Source organism: Penicillium vulpinum (genome assembly GCF_028829585.1).
Source record: "Penicillium vulpinum strain IBT 29486 chromosome Unknown utg000003l_segment0_segment0, whole genome shotgun sequence".
Classification (NCBI taxonomy): Eukaryota; Fungi; Ascomycota; class Eurotiomycetes; order Eurotiales; family Aspergillaceae; genus Penicillium; species Penicillium vulpinum.
The window spans coordinates 4,894,924-4,914,463 of NW_026643243.1; the positions used below are offsets into that span (position 1 = coordinate 4,894,924).

The following is a 19,540-nucleotide window of genomic DNA, read 5'->3' on the forward strand; positions in this document are numbered from 1 at the left end:
TCTGGGGAAACCGGCGAATCTCCGCCAAAACGCCGACGCCGACACCGCTCGGAGGGGCTGTTGCCGAAGCCACACCGCGGGGGCATTTTCCTTGTAGATCATCAACCACAGCTATGTTCACAGGTCTTGTTGAAACGATTGGGAGTGTGTATATCTTTCTTTCTTAAAGTGATTCGATGACTAATGTGGTTTTACTAGCTGTCACGGCCTTAGAGCCCATCGATACCTCATCGAGCGGGGGCGGGGGAACGTCGCTCACCATCTCCGATTGTGAGGAGATCCTTACTGACGCGCACCTGGGCGATAGTATCGCAGTGAATGGTATCTTGCTCTTGAATTGTTTATAATACGTGGGATATTGTCTAAAATCAGGCTTAAGGAACATGTCTTACGGTCACTGCCTTCGATAAGACCTGGTTCAAGGTTGGCTGTGCGCCGGAGACGTTGCGACGCACCAACCTGGGTTCCTTGCAGGCGAATTCCCCCGTGAACCTCGAGCGCGCCGTCTCGGCCGATACCCGGATGGGAGGACATTTTGTGCAGGGTCATGTCGATACCGTTGCGGAGATTCTGTCTATCACGCCGGATGGAAACTCGTTGGTGTTCCGTCTGCAGCCACGCGATAGAGACATTCTGCGCTATGTCGTGGAAAAGGGCTATGTGACCCTCGATGGTGCTAGCTTGACTGTCACCAAGGTCGTCGATGGGCAGAACGGATACTGGGAGGTTATGCTTATTGCCTACACGCAGGAGAAGGTGGTCACTGCGGCGAAAAAGCCTGGTGACCTTGTCAATGTTGAGATCGATATTGTAGGCAAGTATGTTGAGAAGAGTGTGCAGGGGTACTTTGCTGGTACCTCCGGTGGAGATTTCGCTATCTTGGAGAAGATGGTGAACAGGATCGTCGATGAAAGGCTCAAGAAATAGATCAGAGTTATGAATAACGAATATTTGCCACTCAAAGCCATTGCAATATTCGGTAAATGCAAGGTAAAATGTATCATATCGGCATTCTATGTCCTAATGAACTAATCGGTACATTTCGAAAGATAATTTCCCCTTTGATTATAGCAAATAAAAGAGATACGTTTAGAATTGCGATTGGTTCCAAGCAGAGAAAGGCCAGAGCGAGCAAATGGGTGCAAGTAAGTCTTCAAGTTATTAAATATCCTTCTGTTGAGGGTCTGTGTTTTTATTGAAGGTTGAGACTCGATATCTCCTCCTTCTCGCCCTCGCAAAGCAGTCAAAAGGGTTGTCTCAATTATCTAAGCGTAGCTCCTAGATCAAAGTCAATTCAGATAAAGCTACATGTGAAGATCAAACAGATATAGTAGACTTAATAGTCAAAACGACTCTAAATGATACCGTTCCTACGACAACATCATATATATATAATTATACATACGGTCAATTATCCCTACAGGACATCAGTACATGTAATGTCTTCGAGGTAACATCTTCAAGGTAACATCTGCAATGCCACCTCCAGAGACTATGTTCAATTTAAGGATGAAAGATGAATTTGATTTGCAAGACTGCAACTATAGGAAGATAAAACCTGAAAAACGCCTAGATGCCTATCGGGTATGTGACAGTGACAGAAATTTTGGTCCATATGACATGGATATAAGAGGTGAAGACGGGGTCATTTTAATACAGTCCACCAGTGTGATGAAGAAGTCGGTACGAGTTGAATTGTCATTTGTTCAAGCGCCGGCTCGTTCATCAAGTGACCAAGTAGAAGTGTTCGAGAAGGTGTCTTGTGAAGACTTCAGATAGCCACTTACTCCTCCATAGACTCGTCCGAATCAGCGTCAGAGTCGTCATCTGCCGCTTCACCCTCACCCTCAGCGTCCTTGTCAAAGTCATCATCGCTGAGCCAATCTTCATCATCCATATCCTCATCGTCATCATCCTCGGCCACTTCTTTGCCACTAGCCTTAGCCTTGGCTTTCTCCTGCTTCTTCCGCTCAATGTTCGCCTTCTGCAGCTTCTTTCTCTGCTCCTTCTCCTTCCTCCGAACGTCCCAGCTCTGATCCAATTTCCGCATCTCCTTCTCGGATTTCTTAATGAAGTCGTGCCACATGATTTTGCCATCGCAAACTCCATCCTCAACCTTCATCAAGCGAAGGCGCAAGCGAGGACCAAGCTCTACAAGCTTCACAGCCCGCTTCTCAACACCGGGGGTATGGGCTGGCTTATCCTGGCCCTTATCTGCAGCCTTTTGGCGTTGCATTTCCCGCTTGTTCAGGACTCGGCGGGTCGTGCTCTCGGCAACTTCTACTTCGGCATCGGTATCTAGCTCGGTCTCACTTGCTGATGTGTAGCCTGCGGCAGAGGGGTCGAGAAGGTAATCGGCGGCATCTTCTAACTTTCCAAGGTTGGGAACGGCGGTCTTCTTCTTGTCTCGGTTCCGGATCTCTTTGGGGTCCAGGCGACGGATTCGTTTCGATATACCGGTCTTCTTCGTGGCAATGGCATAGTGACGGAGAGTCAAGATATATGAGTCATTATCTTTTTCGGCAGGCTCTCGGTTGAGAAGCATAACACGGCGGATGGAAGATAGAGGTTGACTTTGGGGGTTGATGGGAGGGAAGAGGGATTGGAAGATGGTAGTTGTGAGAGTCTCGAGCCGCTTCGGCACTTTCGAATCCTCGGTTGCGCCTGGTGTGGTGAAGTTGTTCATGACCAACAGGGGCGGTGTCTTGTGGTCCTGTCCACCACTTTGTGGGCGCTTCATGGATCTCTCAACATCCTTGCACAGCGAATAGTTTTCGACTTTGAAGTGAAGGGTAGGTCCACGGGGAGTAACAGCGAGTCGCATATTTGTGTTACCAGTTGCGGACTTGGAAAACAACATAAGATGAGTGACACCGAGAGGACCGGTCATAACGGTATAATCTCGCAGTCTGTTGGATTTGCGTTCCTATATTGTTTATTAGAGGGAGCGAGCAGAATAGTGGCTGTGGATCATACCTTCAATCGCACAGCGGTATCGGGCTCCATCATACGACGGACATCCTTAACTAGCTGGGTTACACTGCTACCGACTTGAGAAGCGCCTACTCGAATGACCATAGACTTTGGGGTCTTGGACATCGAGGCAGCGCTACCCTTCACAACTGAAGCATTTTGCGGCTTCTGGTGAGTGCGCTTCTTGACACGTTGCTTGGCCATCTTGATGTTAGAGATGAGAAAAATAAAATTGGAAGGGAAAAGCAATGAATACTAAATCGGACAGCTCGAGGTTTTTTTTTTCTCCAAAAATTAACTTCAGAAACAGCGCCGGATCAACAATATTGCGGCCCCACATTAAATTATTTCTTTTGAGATAGAACATCGACAACAATCTTTTTTATTAAACACAAATTAAACATGCCGATCACCAAGAAGCGCAAGGTCGCACATGCGGCACCTGTTGAAGATAGCGACGGTTCATCGAATGCAGGCTCTTCGGGCCCTCAAACCACCGCTAAGGACTCCGATGTTGAAGATAACAAGAGCGCTTCAAGCCCCCAACCCACCGCTGAGGACCCCAATGTTGAACATGCTTCCTCTGAGACTGAGCCTAGCGCTTCAAGTGCCCCCAAAACATTCAAAGAACTGGGTCTAATTGACTCACTCTGCGAGGCCTGTGACAAAATGGGATACAAGGCCCCTACACCAATCCAAGCAGAATCAATCCCGCTTGCACTTCAGGGTCGTGATATTATTGGATTGGCTGAAACAGGATCCGGAAAAACTGCCTCCTTCGTTTTGCCAATTCTTCAAGGTTTGTACACATTGACAAGATATACCTTCTTATATGATACTAACGAGTCTTCTAGCACTCATGGAAAAGCCCCAGCCGTTCTTTGGCCTCGTCATGGCCCCAACCCGTGAACTAGCATACCAAATTTCACTCGCATGCGAGTCCCTTGGCGCAACAATCAACGTCAGATCCACCACGCTGGTCGGCGGCATGGACATGGTTCCTCAGTCAATCGCTCTGGGAAAGAAACCTCACATTATCGTTGCCACGCCCGGCAGACTTCTCGACCATCTCGAGAATACAAAGGGCTTCTCCCTCCGAAACTTGAAATTCCTCGTCATGGACGAAGCAGACAGACTCCTTGATATGGATTTCGGCCCTATTCTTGATAAGATTTTGAAGGTCCTGCCGCGCGAACGCAGAACCTTCCTATTCTCCGCCACTCTGAGCTCAAAGGTTGAGTCTCTCCAGCGGGCCTCACTCTCAAATCCGGCCCGTGTATCGATCTCTAGCAGCAAGTACGCTACCGTGGAAACCCTCCAGCAAACTTATATTCTTCGTCCTTATAAACACAAGGACATCTACCTTGTCTACCTCCTCCACGAATTCATCGGCCAGTCCGTCATTATCTTCATGCGCACCGTTCACGAGACACAGCGTGTTGCCTTCCTGCTGCGCGGTCTGGGCTTTGGCGCAATCCCCCTCCATGGGCAAATGTCTCAATCTGCACGTCTGGGAGCACTAGGCAAATTCCGATCAAAGAGTCGCGAGATCCTGGTTGCCACCGATGTTGCTGCTCGTGGTTTGGATATTCCCTCTGTGGACTGTGTTTTGAACTTTGACTTGCCAACCGACAGTAAGACCTATATTCACCGAGTAGGTCGTACAGCACGTGCCGGAAAGTCAGGAACTGCCATCTCCTTTGTCACGCAGTATGATGTGGAGATCTGGCAGCGTATAGAGGCTGCCATGGGCAAAGAGTTGGAAGAGTACCCTGCTCCAAAAGACGAGGCTATGGTCTTTGCCGAGCAAGTGAGTGCTTCGCAGCGTGATGCGATCCAGGCGATGAAGCACTACGACGAGAAGAAGGGAGCCAAAGGCAAAGGAAAGTTCTCGTTCAAGGGCAAGCGAAGTCGTGATGCTATGGACCAGGAAGAGGGCTAAAATCTTGTTCTGGTTCATTTGCAATTTTTTTGTACATGAATAGATGGTCTATCTTACGAATTCGGGGCGTTTTAAGTGTGTAATATGAAAAGAACCCATAGATTTCATTACTGCGTCAAAATGATATCGAATATTTTCCTGGACCATATTTCCGGGGCCCATAGACTTGAAGTGGTATCTGCTGCCTAAGGGCCATTAAGGCCAGTGTAACAATTGCAATAGAGCCTAGTAAAATAGTGATCCCTACCAGCATTTGTCAAGCCCGAGGATCCAACCTGGACCAGGGAATCTACTAAGCACTGCCTGCCTCGCTAACAGCGTTGGCGACCCGAGTAGCGAGGTCGTCTGCCTCTGAGCGGCTGGCAGCCTCAGCGTACACGCGAACGGCATCTTCAGTACCACTGGCACGGGCGAAGCTGCGGCCCTTATTGTATCGAGACTGAAGAGACTCGATAGTACCCTGCAGGCCGGGAGGAGACTCGAGCTTACGCTCGGCATCGTATGCCTTGAAAATGGAACGATCATTGACCACGACACGCACGAGGCGCGAAGGAAGGTCGGTGTAGGTTCCAAGCCACTCCTTCGGTGACCAGCCCTTGTGGGCGAGGATGGCCTCCACAAGAAGTGCGTCAGACAGGGCATCACCGACAGCCTGGTTGATCAGGTCAGTTAGGGCCTGGAGACTCTCCAAGGCGTGCTGCTGCGCCGGCGATTGAGGCTCGGTGTTCTTGATAACCTTTAGGGCATTCTCAGAGAAGGTAACGGTACCATGTCCGTTGGCCTCAAAGTAGACACCGACATCGAACCGCAGTGCAGCATGGTGGAGGTGCTTCACGCCAGTGTTGGTGCAGATAATGGGGAGCTTAAGGACTTTCTCAATGTAATCTGTGCTTGCACCGTTAGCATAGGCGGTCTGGACAACACCAATCTTCAGCTTTGAAGCAATTCCAGCATTGCGGGCAAGATCGCCAATGAAAGAAGCCGCAAGAGTGGCAATGCGGTCACCGTCCAGAAGACGGAACACGTTGCTCTCGTCCTGGAAGTAGTAAACAAGACGATCAGCATCACCGTCAAGGGAAGCGCATCGATCAAGCATAGCAGCCTTGGAAGAAGGAGGAGCACGCTGCTTGGTTTTAACATAGTCGGCACCGCACTACATGATCGGTTAGACTGATTGAAATTTGTGTGTCGGTTGGGTGGAAACATACATCAAAGTTCAGGGCGTCAGGGTTGATCACATCATCGTTGACAACCTTAATATCGATTCCAGTGAGGTACTTCATCAGTTCCCTCAATTTAGGTCCACCGACACCGTTGGCGCAATCCACGGTCAAGGAACCCTGAACCTTGACTCCCCGCATAACCTTCTTGAAGGAGTTTGCAAGCTTCTCATAGTACCCTTGCTCAGTCGGCTCGCCATACTCGTATTGTGTTCCAAGAGTGTTCTTGCAGCGAACGACGTAATGAAGCTGTGGGGTAGTCATGTACTTCAAGTCCACAAATTCGACCTCCGTTGCAGTAAGCGCAGCATTAAGAACGCCTACTAGACGGGAGCCAGAAGCACGAGTGTCACGGGCGAAGACCACACGGGCGGGGTTGGTCATCTTCACGTCAATTTCCTTGATAAGTTCGTCGTAAACATCGGCGATCTTATCTAATGGGGCATTTGCCAGTTTTGTCGCGTATGCCTCCCATTCAGCCTAGGTATGACAGTGAGCATGTTATTTCAAAGTCCGGTCGTGTCAACGCAGGGCAATCTTACTTCGAGCATCTCGCCCTAAAGGAAATATAAAGGTTAGAATTGTCCTAATAGACTGGTACTATAGCAGGGATCAATGGCTTGAACTCACCATGGGGTCAACCAACTTGACACCATTGTCCTCCGCGGGGTTGTGGCTAGCAGTGACCATAACACCAATCCATTGTCCGCTAAGTTTCTTCGACCGCAGGCTTGCAAGTAAGCCTACTGCGAAAACAACTGTGTTGAGGAGGTCGCTGCGCAGCCAGATTTGTCAGAACAAGTTGGCGTCAACAAAAGGACGATCGCGGGGTTCTAGAGGATGCGGATGCGGGGTGGATCAGCCATAATTGAAGAAACTTACGCTTTCATGCGAAACTATAACGGAGAGAATGGAAGTTAGCTCTCTAGAGTAGGGTGTTCATTCAGCAATGCGACATACCCCTGCTGTGCCATACTCGAATACCTTGCCTTCGGGCTTTGTGTACTGCGACGCCGCCTCGGTGATCGCTTTCTTGACAGCCGGAGAAGCCATGGCGCAAACGTGTGATTAGTTATAAAGTACCGAAGTGAGTTTCAAGAGGAGAGGTGCTTTGAAGCTTCAGGTAAAGTCAAGGTCGAGGAGGAGAGGAGTACTTGAAACAAAAAAAAAGCGGCTGAGGGGTTTGGGGTGAGACACGACTTATTGCGACGGCCTTAGCGGTGAGCTAATGGCGGGGAACATAGACTACGGCGCAATAGGAGAACGTGGCAATAATATATTTACCAGCATTAGCCGCCGTGGAAATTAACTACAACGGTAAACAACTCTGGTGGGGAGACCCCCAATCTTCATTACTACTACCTCCATGTTTAAGCTACAGTCAAGCATAGCATAGTAACATATCTATGCTATCCTGGGTATTTATAGATATAAATCTTGCCAAATCCTGCCAAATCTTGATCCTCTTCACGCCTTCAGCCTATGCGCCGCAATATCGTCTTGTGTGTCCCTGATCAGGAACCTGTCGGGAGCAACCGATGCATTAGTCATAGGAATACATCAAATCGCACGAAAGGCGAGGACTTACGAATACCACCAGACAGCGGGGACCACTGTACCCAGATGCCAGAGGCTGTGCGCGTCAATCAACCCATTCCAAGGAGGGAAGTCAAGTAACTCCAAACTCATAGCCAGGATTATCCACGCCACAATCATACCAGGCCAGGCGGTCCAAGACTTTAGAAGTTTTTGGTACCGGAAGATACTGAACCCGGTCCACATGAGGTTCTGGATAATACCAACCACCACGTTCGCCACCATGTTGTAGGTGTAGTCCCAGGACCAGAAGGTAAGATAAGACACGTGCAACGTGTATAGCAGAACGCAAATAGCAGTCCAAAGCCGACGTAGGGTTGGCCGGTATGGGGTATTTTCGAGGTCTAGGCGGAAGATTCGAACAACAGCAAGATAGAGGCCGTACAGCACGTTGGCGCCAGCCGCCCAGTAGTCTAGCTTCTCGGTTATGGGAAAATCGCGCATGTGGAATATCATGCTAAAACTCCAGCTTGCAAGTCCAATGTATCCGAACATCATGTAGTATGGGCGGAGCGAGTGCCAACTAGGGATCGACTCTTGGATACGGGACAAGCCGTGCCAGTGGGCGGCGAAGTTGAAGAAGGAGAAGAGCACTGAGAAGGGCTCTTGCATCCCTAGGAGCCTACGAAACGGCCATTTCCCGTGGAATTGTACAATCGGGCTGATCATTGGAGGATCACGCGAAACTCGACGGTCGGTAATGACATGTTGACAAGTGTAGTCACATTCAGCAGGGCATGTCCATAGTAGCAGGCGGTGGTGCAGAGCTAAAAAAAAGTCAGAAGAGAGGACACACGGAGAACGGTTAGAATAATGATTTAGCATACGCAGCACTGAATTGCCGTTCTGACAATTTTCCGTTTTACAGACCTATGGTTGTTAGTTGTTTTCCCAAGGGTTTGTTGTTTGCGGAGTCGTACCTGGACACATTCTTTGAAGTCGGGGAGGTGGTCTCCTAATGACGCGTTGGACCTGCCGATGAGCGAGGCTAGAAAAACGAAAGTGAAAAGAGTGCAGAGATTCACTCTTCCTACGCCCAAATGCATTGTGGTCCAAAAGTTTACTCCCGAGGTCTTAGGCGTTCAACGCGTAAGCTTGGGGAAGAATGGATGACAGGTAGGGCGGAGCTCCCGGCGACCTTGAAGAGCCTCCCTTATCCCTCTTATCCCTCGGTGGTCTTGGCAATCAAGCCAGCTCTTTACCCCACAGCGCCATTGATATCCTTTGTACAACTTCAACGATTCGAAGTGAAATTGACCTTGTTTATCATTTTTGTTATAGTTGCTTGGAGATCTTGACCATTCACTCCGAAGGAAAGACATGGTCAATGTCACAATTGACCTACTCTAAATATCAAATATCATCGATTGGTGCTTGCTATTCTTGGATAATAATCTCTTACACAAATACCCTCCAAAGAGCATGCAGGTACGTATTATTGTTATACCCAGAACTTCTCAGTTGTACAACTATGCCACGCATATAGCCCTATGGAAATGAGGGCAAGTATCCTCACGTGCTTACACACGTGATTCTTGAATACGGCTAGCGCGGGCGGGGATTGGAGTTAAGCTTGGCGGGCGGGCAAATAATCCAGAAGAAAAAAAAAAAAGTTAAGGATCTCAGTTGGACTTTTATCTTTAACATCCTTCCTATTATTTTTTTTACTTTTCTCTATTCTTCCTTTTCGACCCGTTCTTCTTTTCCGCACAGTCAAGATGGACACCGAATCCGATACCCCCCAGGGGATTACCAGCAGTGCTGATCGCATGGTTGGCATGGAGCACTCTGAAGTCCGCTACTTCACTAGGTACGTTATTCTTCATCGATTGGGTCTTTCGGATTATGATGCTAATAAATTTATAGCTACGATCACCATGGTAAATTATTCTTGATCAGTGATAGCAAATTTTCAGTGTGGTTTTGACTAACGATCTTTTTTTTTTGGCCCGCAGGTATCCACGAGGAGATGCTCGTAAGTACAAATTTACTGGCTAATTGGCGATTTACGGTCTCTGACATTCATTTCCTATCTTCTAGAAAGACGATGTGCGCACACGCTCTTACCGCGACTCCATCTACCAGAACCGCCACATCTTCAAGGACAAGGTCGTCCTTGATGTCGGCTGTGGAACTGGTATTCTGAGCATGTATGTATCCAGAGAATAATACCGTTACCTTAGATCTCTTGTTAATTGGTTTTTTTTTTTCAACAGGTTTGCCGCTCGTGCTGGCGCAAAGCACGTCATTGGTGTCGATATGTCCTCCATCATCGAGAAGGCCCGTCAGATTGTCCACGTCAACGGATTGTCCGATAAGATCACTCTTCTCCAGGGTAAAATGGAGGAAGTTAACCTTCCTTTCCCCAAGGTTGATATCATTATCTCCGAGTGGATGGGCTACTTCCTTCTGTACGAGTCCATGCTGGATACCGTTCTCTACGCCCGTGACACCTACCTCAACCCCGGTGGTCTGATCTTCCCCGATAAGGCCACCATGTACGTTGCTGGTATTGAGGATGGCGATTACAAGGATGATAAGATTGGATGTAAGCAACAATTTTACCTTGTAATTTTATTTGTTCGCTGTACTGACCAAATTCAGTCTGGGATAATGTCTACGGATTCGACTACAGCCCCATGAAGGAGATTGCTCTTAACGAGCCCCTCGTCGATACCGTTGAGATGAAGGCTCTTGTGACCGATCCTTGCCCGATCATTACCTTTGATCTGAACACCGTCACCACGGCCGACCTTGCCTTCAAGGTGCCTTATGCCCTCACCGCCAAGCGCCCCGACTTCATCCACGCCTTGATCGCCTGGTTCGATATCGAGTTCAGTGCCTGCCACAAGCCCATCCACTTCTCCACTGGACCTCACGCCAAGTACACCCACTGGAAGCAGACCGTGTTCTACCTCCGTGATGTCCTCACCGTTGAGGAGGACGAGAGTGTTACCGGCTGGATCGAGAACCGTCCTAACGATAAGAACAAGCGTGACTTGGATATCGGCATCACCTACAAGTTCGAGACCCCCGATGCTACCCGCGCTGCTGAGGGTGGCTGCTTCTACCGCATGTAAGTTGGCATTTTGCTTTGATTCGTTTTTGAGGTCATTAAACTAATGCATACTAGGTGTTAATTTTGTTCCACTTTTCTAATTTGATGTCATTGGGATGTATAACTGCACGTTTGCACGATCTAAGTGAAATATTTTCGTCACGCAATGCATCCTGGCATGGGCATGTATGAAATTGCCCAAGGCGAATTGGACATCTGGTTTCGCCTTTGTTTATTTCGGCGTTTAGTTCTTGGGAGGCAGGAAAAAAGGCATTTTGTGGCGCGAACGGAGGGATATCATTCTGAAGCTCCTCGAATTTCCAGGTAGATACCCGAGTCGATGCTTAGTCTAGCAAACTCCAACGCTCTTCTTCTGGACAGTTTTCCCCACGTAGACTGAAGACTTACACAACATATGCTGTAAAAGAAAAGGATGTGCAAAGTATGATCTGCAAGGGGGAATTATGCCAAGGAGATGCCCTCGTCGGTTAAATCACGGCAACGAATTCAAGGATTATTATCAGATCCTCGGCTGCTTGGTAGTCCCCGCAATTACTGGAGCTACTTTAACCTGCAGGTTACTCCTTTGTTTTCTTGATTTCCCCTACTTCTAACTCTTCTTTTTATCTGATCTTGTATTCATTACTCCCTTCATACTACCATCCAAATGTCGACCCCTGGTGCTGGTCACGAATTCCCTGCCCAAGAGGTCTCTTGGCAGAAGCGGGATGTGCTATTGTTCGCCAACAGCATTGGTGTCAAGGCTGACGAGCTGCACTTCCTCTATGTAAGCCACAAGCTACATACATATTTACGAATCTGAGTACTATAATCTAACTATTATCCAGGAACTCCACCCGAACTTTTCGGTGTTCCCAACTTATTCTCTCATCCTCCGTAAGTTAGTCCTCGGGGACTTGCGGGCAGTTGCACTAATTCCAGAACTATCAGCATTCAAGCTCACTGATCAAGAGGTGACTGATTTCTATGCCCGCCAGAAGGCAATTCACATTCCAGGCGTCCCTGACTTGGATCATCGTCATGGCCTCGATGGCCAGCGTAAGATCACAATATTGAAGCCACTCCCTACCACTAGTGCAGGGCGCAAGTTTGAGCTGCGCAATAAGGTCATTGGTGTCTATGATAAAGGCAAGCCTGGTACTGTGATGGAGACTGAGCAGTCTATTGTGGACAAGGAGAGCGGCGAGGTGTACACCAAAGTCGTGAGTAGCGGTTTCCTGGTCGGACAGGGTGGCTGGGGCGGCCCGAAGGGTAAGTTTATAACTTGTTATCTAGCGTGGAGTATAAACTGACGTATTTGAGCAGGACCCAGCACCGTCAACTATCCTCCGCCCGAGGGCAAGGCCCCTGATGCTATCCATGTTGTTCAGACTAACTCTGAGACAGCTCAGCTGTACCGGTAAGTATCCAGTGCATATATAGTTCAGTTCTATGTCTATAGTTCAGTTCTATGTCCTTGAACCAAAGTGTATACTTGAAACGTCTTATGCTAACTCCTTGATCAGTCTCAACGGTGACTACAACCCTCTACACGCTACACCAGAGCCAGGCCAGAAGATGGGCTTTGGTGGTGTTATTATCCACGGTCTTTTCAGCTGGAATTCTACTGCGCATGGGATTCTGCGCGAATTGGGTGGTAGCAACCCTGCCAATATGAAGGAGTTCCAGGCTCGTTTTGCCTCACCCGTCCGGCCTGGCGATAAGCTTACTACTGAGATTTGGAGAATGGGCAACGTTCAGGATGGCTACGAGGAGATCCGATTCGTTACTAAGAACGACAAGGGTCTGGCTGTGTTGAGCAATGGGCGTTGTCTATTAAAGGTGGCAGGCGTGAAGGGCAAGCTGTGATTACGACTATTTGCACCAAAGATCTGTTTGATTGCGTATAGTTTGAATTTCGAAATGCGTATTTAAATAGCATTGTTTCATTTTCTACGAAACTATTTATGCCATAGTTCCGTTATATACTTGCACGTGACTGTAACCTCGGTTGTCCCGCTCCCGAACTTGAAGCTCTTACAAATTGGTACCCCGGATTTGTCCCTGCATTGTTTATACTAATTCCTCGTCCCTAACCTTGGAACCCCTGTTACTGCATACTGACCATGCTTTCCAGCTGGCGTTCAGCACTCAGATCGAGTGAGCTGTGGAGTCGCGCCGGGTAAGATCCCCTTTCATCTGTTAATTATTGAACATCCAACACTAAAGTCCCCTCGAATTAGATACAAGAGCCTGAGACCCCGCTATTTCCCCGCTGGCAGTTTGGTATGAATTCAGTGCATGATATACACTCCAGTTAATTATCAAAAGACTAACTCGGTCTCTTTGTTCTGCTGTTCATAGACGACTAGCCACCGACATGTCACACCTAGTTGGTCGAGGTTGCTGAACACCAAGATCACTCCCGATGGTCGTCAGATTGCTTCTTCCGATTCCATGTCCGACATAGTCAAATTTCCAGGTAAAGACAGAAAGAATCAAGAAATCACGTTGAGTTTGTAAGTTAGTTGTAATTCCAGAGAAGATGAATAGCCACTGACTTGCATTTTACAGCGGTCGTTTTTTCCTCAGGTAAGTGACCAAGACATCATACTAGAGGGTTTGGCTCTCATTGACAACTTGGTGCCTACCAGAGAAAATTGCCAGTGTCCCAAATGTATTCATCCAGATACGATGCAGAGGATAAGTGACACTTTCTCGGTAGGAAATCTCACAATTCTTTGTGACTACACTTTCTCTGATGATATCCCTACAGATTTCGCAGGAAGTTAAAGTAGAGTCAATTGAGCACAATGACGATATAGTCAAGATCAAGTGTGAGAGACGGCATGCTTCACTATGACTTTCGTCTACCAACGCTGACACCGCCCCAGGGTCTGATAATCATGAGGGGCTTTATTCGTATCCTTGGCTTTCAGCACACTCGCAAGCAGAACCTACAATTAAAGCAGATCAATCGATGACACATGACCAAAAGCGACCTCCAAGGTCAGTTACTCAAAGCGAAAGGGTCCCAGTCGGATAATGATGTTAACGCTATAACAGGTTTTCTAAGCAAATCGTGGATCAGAATCAGAGTCCCAGAGTGAAATATGAGGATGTTATGTCAGACGATAGAGCTCTTCGTATTTGGTTGGAGCATATTGTAAGCCCCTCTGTCTTGAGTTCTTGATCAAACTTGCTAATATTTATGAAGTGGTATCGTGGATTCTGTTTTGTAGACGACGTTCCTATCAGCGCAGAGGCGACTCAATTGCTCATTGAACGGATTGCATTCATCAGGAACACCCATTATGGTATGTAATGCAGATCCACCATCCACTAATGCCTCATTCAGCTAACATAGATTCAGGTGGTTTTTGGGACTTCACGGCCGATTTGACTTTCAAAGACACGGCATATACTAACGAATTCCTGGGTGCTCATACGGACAACACTTATTTCACAGATCCTGCAAGACTTCAGCTCTTCCATCTGCTATCTCATACCGAGGGATCTGGTGGAGAAAACCTCTTGATTGATGGATTCGCAGCTGCAGCTCAACTACGCGACGAGAAACCCGAGCATTATGCCCAATTAGTGAATCAGAGGCATCCTTGGCACGCAAGCGGGAACGAAGACATCTGCATCCAACCATCCGCCATGGCACCAGTCTTTTCGATCCATCCGGATATGAATATAATGTACCAGATCCGCTGGAACAACTATGATCGTGCACCAAAGGTCAATTGGTCGGCATCGGAGCAGGCTATGTGGTACAGGGCTGCGCGCCACTATAACGAGATCTTGCAGAGCAGAGAATTGTGGACGAAGCTGAATCCAGGATCGGCACTCAGTGAGCCTTCCGTTCCATTTTGAAATCCACTTCGGCTTACACGTTTGTCTTAGTATTCGATAACTGGAGAATGTTACATGGCCGCTCTCAGTTCACTGGAAAGAGGCGAATGTGCGGTGGTTACGGTATCTATTACCTTATAATCCTCCTTTTATGTTTTTTTCCACTAACAAAGTAGCAGTCAACAACGATGACTACCTTTCTCGACTTCGTCTGCTCAAGTTCGGCCGGAAAACAGTACTGGACAATCTTGGCAACATCCAAATGAAAGCCAATAATCCTTATTGGTATATATAGAATCTGTGGTGCCTGATACAAGATAAATTGACCGAAGATGCTCACATTGTACAAAATAAAAACGATTTCAAGTAGATAGAATCGAATCGCACTTGATTATAAACGTAGATAGCATCACGTGACGCTATATGGCTGACGTTGTTGGAGCTCGGCCACCGACAGCTCTTTCTCCTAGCAACCTTGTCTCATCTTCCCCCATCCTTTTCCAATCTATCGACCTGCTGGCTTTTCATTTCCAAGCTTTCTATTGATCTGATTCTATAATTCCCGATTTCTCGATTCCGCCATGTCGACTCTTGAGGACCTCGACGACCTTGAGCAGGAGCAGAGAGAGAAGAAGCAAGACCAGAACGATGGGAATGGCAAGAAGCCCGAAGGCGATGGCGATGCTGATATGCAAGACGCCGACAAAAAAGACGAAGAAGAAGAGATGCTGGACGAGGATATCTTGAACTCAAGCACGGCAGACATCGTTACGCGACGGCGGATGCTGGAGAACGAGATGAGAATCATGAAAAGCGAGTTCCAACGTTTGACACATGAGCAGAGCACAATGAGGGAGAAGGTGAAGGATAATCAAGAGAAGATCGAGAACAACAGGTGTGCTTTCACCGTTCCCCATATTCGTTGTTCTGCAAGCCCGCGGAGCTTGGTGGCCGGCTTGCGGATCGGCAAAAAGACACTTTACTGTCAACAATCTGCTGACATTTTTATCTGCGACTATTTAGACAACTGCCATACCTTGTTGGAAACGTCGTCGAGCTATTGGATCTTGATGTGGAGGCAGAGGCAGCAGAGGAAGGGGCTAATATCGACCTGGATGCCACCCGCGTAGGCAAATCAGCTGTCATCAAGACCTCCACCCGTCAGACGATCTTCCTTCCGCTCATTGGACTTGTCGATCACGAAACGCTGAAGCCCGGTGACTTGATCGGTGTCAACAAGGACTCATATCTCATTCTGGACACACTACCTGCCGAGTATGACAACCGCGTCAAGGCAATGGAGGTCGACGAGAAGCCTACGGAGAAGTACACAGATATTGGTGGTCTGGATAAGCAGATCGAAGAGATCGTGGAAGCCATCGTATGGCCTATGAAGGAGGCAGAGCGCTTTAAGAAAATCGGCATCAAGGCCCCTAAGGGTGAGTTATTTTCCTCTTTCTCCGGTACTCCAAAGCTAATCTATCCATTTCCCTTCCGCAGGTGCTTTGATGTACGGACCCCCAGGAACGGGTAAGACGCTTCTGGCCCGTGCCTGTGCCGCCGAGACGAACGCCACATTCCTCAAGCTCGCCGGACCCCAACTGGTGCAGATGTTCATCGGAGACGGCGCCAAACTTGTGCGCGACTGCTTTGCCCTAGCTAAGGAGAAGGCGCCCTCTATCATCTTCATCGACGAGCTGGATGCCGTGGGTACCAAGCGTTTCGACTCAGAGAAATCCGGAGATCGCGAAGTGCAGCGAACCATGCTGGAACTCCTGAACCAACTGGATGGCTTTGCCTCGGACGACCGCATCAAGGTCCTAGCGGCAACCAACCGTGTCGACGTGCTGGACCCTGCCCTCCTGCGTTCCGGTCGTCTGGACCGAAAGATCGAGTTCCCCCTCCCGAACGAGGAAGCCCGCGCCAATATCCTGCAGATTCACTCGCGTAAGATGTCCGTCGAGGACAGTGTTAACTGGGCCGAGTTGGCTCGCAGTACGGACGAGTTCGGCGGTGCCCAACTCAAGGCTGTTTGTGTTGAGGCTGGTATGATTGCGCTGCGGAAGGGTCTGAGCAAGATTGGTCATGAGAACTACGTCGATGCTATCGCCGAGGTCCAGGCTAAGAAGAAGGATACCAACATGGGCATCTATGTTTAGAGTATAGACTATCTTGCCTTTTTATGTCCCGATCCTTACACGATCTTCCCTCCTTCGTTGCCTCTCTCTGATGTCTCGAGTCATCTCGTGTATGTATGCTCCCTCGGTTTGAATGGAAGCCGGTAATTCGTTATGCATGAATGGTGTGGACCTTTTATAACGATTTTCTTTATACATCTACCAAGTAAATTGCACTTAATCCGTTGGCGTAAGATGATACTGTCTATATGGTGAAGCCGTACTCGTAGACATAGATATTCAGATTCAAAAGTTGTATTTGAGCACTGTGCATTGTACCATATACCAATAACTGCCCCGGGGCCACGGGAATCAATTATGCATAGTGAATATCACAACAGCCTAGAGAATCCCAAAGGGCCGAAAAGAAAAAAAAAAAAAAAGAGCAAAAGACACGCAAAGATGCAATGGTCATAAATCCATACCAACAACAGTGGCTTATCACACACCCCCACACAACTTCCTTCCACCATGAGTTTATAAGAAAGAAACAAGAAAGGAAAACATAGAGAAAATAAAGAGTTAAGGACATGGAAAAGTCATTTTAATCAGAAAGCCTGCAGTTCCAAGTCTTAATTCTTACCCTGGGTATCCTTAAGAGTAACAATGCGATTAAGCACCAACTTCTCATCAGTAGACTCACGATCAACAGCAAAGTACGCAACACGCATACCCTGGAAGCGAATAGAGTGCTTATTCTCACCAGGCTCCGTAGCGCCTTCCTCCTTAGGCCACGGCGCCGAGCGGGAGATATCCCGGAATCCAGTCTCAACCATAGCATCCTTGAAGATTTCCTCCGAGTCCGGGTTGATATCGGAGAGGAAACCAGCCGGGTGGGCGGACGGATCCTCGGACTTGAACAGCGAGTTGAAAGCACGGACCTCAGCGCGGATGGGGCTGTTGTGCGCGGCCGACTCGCCGATCCAGTGGATGAAGGACTTGGGTTTCTTGACGGCTTCGCCTTCGGCGGGCTTCTCGTATTTGGCGTGGACGCAGGTGACCTCGCCGGTAGCGGGGTCTGTTTCGAAGGAGGTTGCTGTGATGGGGTAGGGGACTTTAAGGAGGCCGACTGTTTTGCCTGGGGCGAGGCGGAAGTAGTCTGGTGAGTCGACGGCGCGGAAATCGGAGCGCTCGATGTAGACTGTCTTCGTGAAGGGGATGTCGTGGGTGCCGAAGGCGGGGTCCTTGGAGAAGGGGCAGTCGAGGAGCTCGACGTAGTCTTCTGGGAGGTCGTCGATGATGATCTTCAGCGGCTCGAGAACGACCATCAGACGTGGGACGGTGGTTTCAAGGTACTGGCGGACGATCTGCTCGAATTTGGTGACCTGGACGTTGGTGGTGTTCTTTGTTACGCCGAGGTCGTTGACGAAGGCGAGGATCGCGCCGGGGGGCACGCCGCGACGGCGCAGCGCAATGAGCGTGTACAGACGTGGGTCATCCCAGTCGCGGACATGGCCTTCCTTGACGAGCTGGATGATCTTGCGCTTGGACAGAACTGTGCCGGTGATATTGAGACGACCGTACTCACGCTGGTTGGGGCGGTAGACCTCCAGCTTATCGCAGAGCCACTCGTATGAGACACGGGAAAGCTCGAACTCAGTTGTGCACAGCGAGTGTGAGATTTCCTCGATGCTATCACACAAACAGTGCGCAAAGTCGTAGGTGGGGTAAATCTTCCACTTGCCGCCGGTGAGGTGGTGCTGCTTGTCCTCAGAACCCATGATGCGCCAGGCGAACAGATCCCACATCTGTGGGTTCGGGTCTGTGATATCCTGCTTCATGCGCAGCGCTGCCTCTCCAGCCTTGTACTTTCCATCGCGCATGGCGCGGAATTCGGCCATGGACTCCTCGATGGGTCGTGTGCGGTGGCTGCACGAGAAGCGTTCTCCGCCACGCTGACCGCCCTCGACCTCACCACGCTGGGCCTTGATCTCGGACTTGTTGCAATGGCAAACATATGCGCCATCACGCTTGATAAGGTCCTCTGCGAGCTCGTAGAGGCGGTCGAAGTTATCACTGGCATTGGTCTCACGCACAGGTGTGAAGCCGAGCCATGTCACAATCTCCCGGATGGCATTGTAGTAACGCTCCTCCTCGCCTTCTGGGTTGGTATCGTCGAAGCGCAGGATGCACTCACCGCCGTGGTACTTCGCAAATCCAAAGTTGATTGCGATGGCCTTGCTGTGGCCAATGTGGAGGTATCCGTTGGGCTCAGGCGGGAATCGCGTGCGGATCTTGGGGACAGTCTCGGAGAGGGGCTTTTCTTGGTAGACGTCGTGCAGGAAACCAACCTTGAACATAGCATCAGGGTCCCGGGGTGCAGCAGCCTCCTTGACTTTGGGAGCCTTTGGCTCTCCCTTTGGTTTGGGCTGGTCCTGTCTTGCTAGCTTGGCCGCCGCTTTCTTGGCCGCTGCGGCCTCTTTCTTCTCCTGACTCTTGGACTTCTTGGGTGGGTCGGTAGGCTCGGTGGCCTCCTTGGGCCTCTCAGGCAGGTCGACGGGCTTTGCGGGGTCCATTGCGACGGATAACGATTGTGAGAGCAAAGGTGGGGGATATTTTTTTCTCGACGAGGGGCTTTGTATTCAATGCTTATCAGTTGACATTCGCTTATCGGTCCGATTTAGCCCGGGATGAGTCATCTTGTATACTGCCCAAAGATACCGTACTAGAGCCCCCATACAATACAGGGCTATGGGTTAGTTATGTACTTTTACAT

The 19,540-nt window shown here is 49.1% G+C and overlaps 11 protein-coding genes across 11 annotated transcripts; 7 read left to right on the forward strand and 4 right to left on the reverse strand.

Annotated features, from left to right (window-relative positions):
- Nucleotides 1-113: 113 nt before the first annotated feature.
- Nucleotides 114-927, forward strand: N7479_006899 (riboflavin synthase; the record flags this gene model as incomplete). Its single annotated transcript, XM_057254593.1, has 3 exons — nucleotides 114-144; nucleotides 199-321; nucleotides 380-927. 3 exons carry the CDS (start codon nucleotides 114-116, stop codon nucleotides 925-927), a joined length of 702 nt encoding a protein of 233 aa, XP_057108455.1.
- An 856-nt stretch (nucleotides 928-1,783) lies between these two features.
- On the reverse strand, nucleotides 1,784-3,177 carry N7479_006900 (Brix domain-containing protein; the record flags this gene model as incomplete). The annotated part of the gene is made up of 2 exons (XM_057254594.1): nucleotides 1,784-2,926; nucleotides 2,977-3,177. The coding sequence occupies 2 exons, from the start codon at nucleotides 3,175-3,177 to the stop codon at nucleotides 1,784-1,786; spliced, it is 1,344 nt and encodes a 447-aa protein (XP_057108456.1).
- Nucleotides 3,178-3,375: 198 nt separating this feature from the next.
- rrp3 (RNA-dependent ATPase RRP3) lies at nucleotides 3,376-4,915 on the forward strand (the record flags this gene model as incomplete). The annotated part of the gene is made up of 2 exons (XM_057254595.1): nucleotides 3,376-3,772; nucleotides 3,828-4,915. 2 exons carry the CDS (start codon nucleotides 3,376-3,378, stop codon nucleotides 4,913-4,915), a joined length of 1,485 nt encoding a protein of 494 aa, XP_057108457.1.
- A 292-nt stretch (nucleotides 4,916-5,207) lies between these two features.
- On the reverse strand, nucleotides 5,208-7,188 carry agm1 (phosphoacetylglucosamine mutase PCM1; the record flags this gene model as incomplete). Its single annotated transcript, XM_057254596.1, has 6 exons — nucleotides 5,208-6,068; nucleotides 6,124-6,615; nucleotides 6,678-6,692; nucleotides 6,766-6,910; nucleotides 7,018-7,031; nucleotides 7,096-7,188. The coding sequence occupies 6 exons, from the start codon at nucleotides 7,186-7,188 to the stop codon at nucleotides 5,208-5,210; spliced, it is 1,620 nt and encodes a 539-aa protein (XP_057108458.1).
- Nucleotides 7,189-7,602: 414 nt separating this feature from the next.
- N7479_006903 (PGAP3/PER1 family protein) lies at nucleotides 7,603-8,777 on the reverse strand (the record flags this gene model as incomplete). Its single annotated transcript, XM_057254597.1, has 4 exons — nucleotides 7,603-7,657; nucleotides 7,724-8,498; nucleotides 8,559-8,601; nucleotides 8,652-8,777. The coding sequence occupies 4 exons, from the start codon at nucleotides 8,775-8,777 to the stop codon at nucleotides 7,603-7,605; spliced, it is 999 nt and encodes a 332-aa protein (XP_057108459.1).
- A 672-nt stretch (nucleotides 8,778-9,449) lies between these two features.
- On the forward strand, nucleotides 9,450-10,871 carry rmtA (protein-arginine omega-N methyltransferase HMT1; the record flags this gene model as incomplete). The annotated part of the gene is made up of 7 exons (XM_057254598.1): nucleotides 9,450-9,541; nucleotides 9,598-9,611; nucleotides 9,687-9,706; nucleotides 9,772-9,881; nucleotides 9,948-10,279; nucleotides 10,336-10,807; nucleotides 10,865-10,871. The coding sequence occupies 7 exons, from the start codon at nucleotides 9,450-9,452 to the stop codon at nucleotides 10,869-10,871; spliced, it is 1,047 nt and encodes a 348-aa protein (XP_057108460.1).
- A 585-nt stretch (nucleotides 10,872-11,456) lies between these two features.
- N7479_006905 (putative peroxisomal dehydratase) lies at nucleotides 11,457-12,658 on the forward strand (the record flags this gene model as incomplete). Its single annotated transcript, XM_057254599.1, has 5 exons — nucleotides 11,457-11,576; nucleotides 11,638-11,686; nucleotides 11,741-12,061; nucleotides 12,116-12,209; nucleotides 12,316-12,658. The coding sequence occupies 5 exons, from the start codon at nucleotides 11,457-11,459 to the stop codon at nucleotides 12,656-12,658; spliced, it is 927 nt and encodes a 308-aa protein (XP_057108461.1).
- A 257-nt stretch (nucleotides 12,659-12,915) lies between these two features.
- Nucleotides 12,916-13,500, forward strand: N7479_006906 (uncharacterized protein; the record flags this gene model as incomplete). Its single annotated transcript, XM_057254600.1, has 4 exons — nucleotides 12,916-12,971; nucleotides 13,033-13,075; nucleotides 13,154-13,308; nucleotides 13,479-13,500. 4 exons carry the CDS (start codon nucleotides 12,916-12,918, stop codon nucleotides 13,498-13,500), a joined length of 276 nt encoding a protein of 91 aa, XP_057108462.1.
- Nucleotides 13,501-13,769: 269 nt separating this feature from the next.
- Nucleotides 13,770-14,942, forward strand: N7479_006907 (putative trimethyllysine dioxygenase TmlH; the record flags this gene model as incomplete). Its single annotated transcript, XM_057254601.1, has 6 exons — nucleotides 13,770-13,798; nucleotides 13,856-13,955; nucleotides 14,007-14,106; nucleotides 14,163-14,645; nucleotides 14,699-14,770; nucleotides 14,827-14,942. 6 exons carry the CDS (start codon nucleotides 13,770-13,772, stop codon nucleotides 14,940-14,942), a joined length of 900 nt encoding a protein of 299 aa, XP_057108463.1.
- A 286-nt stretch (nucleotides 14,943-15,228) lies between these two features.
- N7479_006908 (proteasome regulatory particle base subunit RPT5) lies at nucleotides 15,229-16,806 on the forward strand (the record flags this gene model as incomplete). The annotated part of the gene is made up of 3 exons (XM_057254602.1): nucleotides 15,229-15,542; nucleotides 15,671-16,086; nucleotides 16,148-16,806. The coding sequence occupies 3 exons, from the start codon at nucleotides 15,229-15,231 to the stop codon at nucleotides 16,804-16,806; spliced, it is 1,389 nt and encodes a 462-aa protein (XP_057108464.1).
- A 590-nt stretch (nucleotides 16,807-17,396) lies between these two features.
- N7479_006909 (glutamine--tRNA ligase) lies at nucleotides 17,397-19,340 on the reverse strand (the record flags this gene model as incomplete). The annotated part of the gene is made up of 1 exon (XM_057254603.1): nucleotides 17,397-19,340. The coding sequence occupies one exon, from the start codon at nucleotides 19,338-19,340 to the stop codon at nucleotides 17,397-17,399; it is 1,944 nt and encodes a 647-aa protein (XP_057108465.1).
- Between the last annotated feature and the right edge of the window lie 200 nt (nucleotides 19,341-19,540).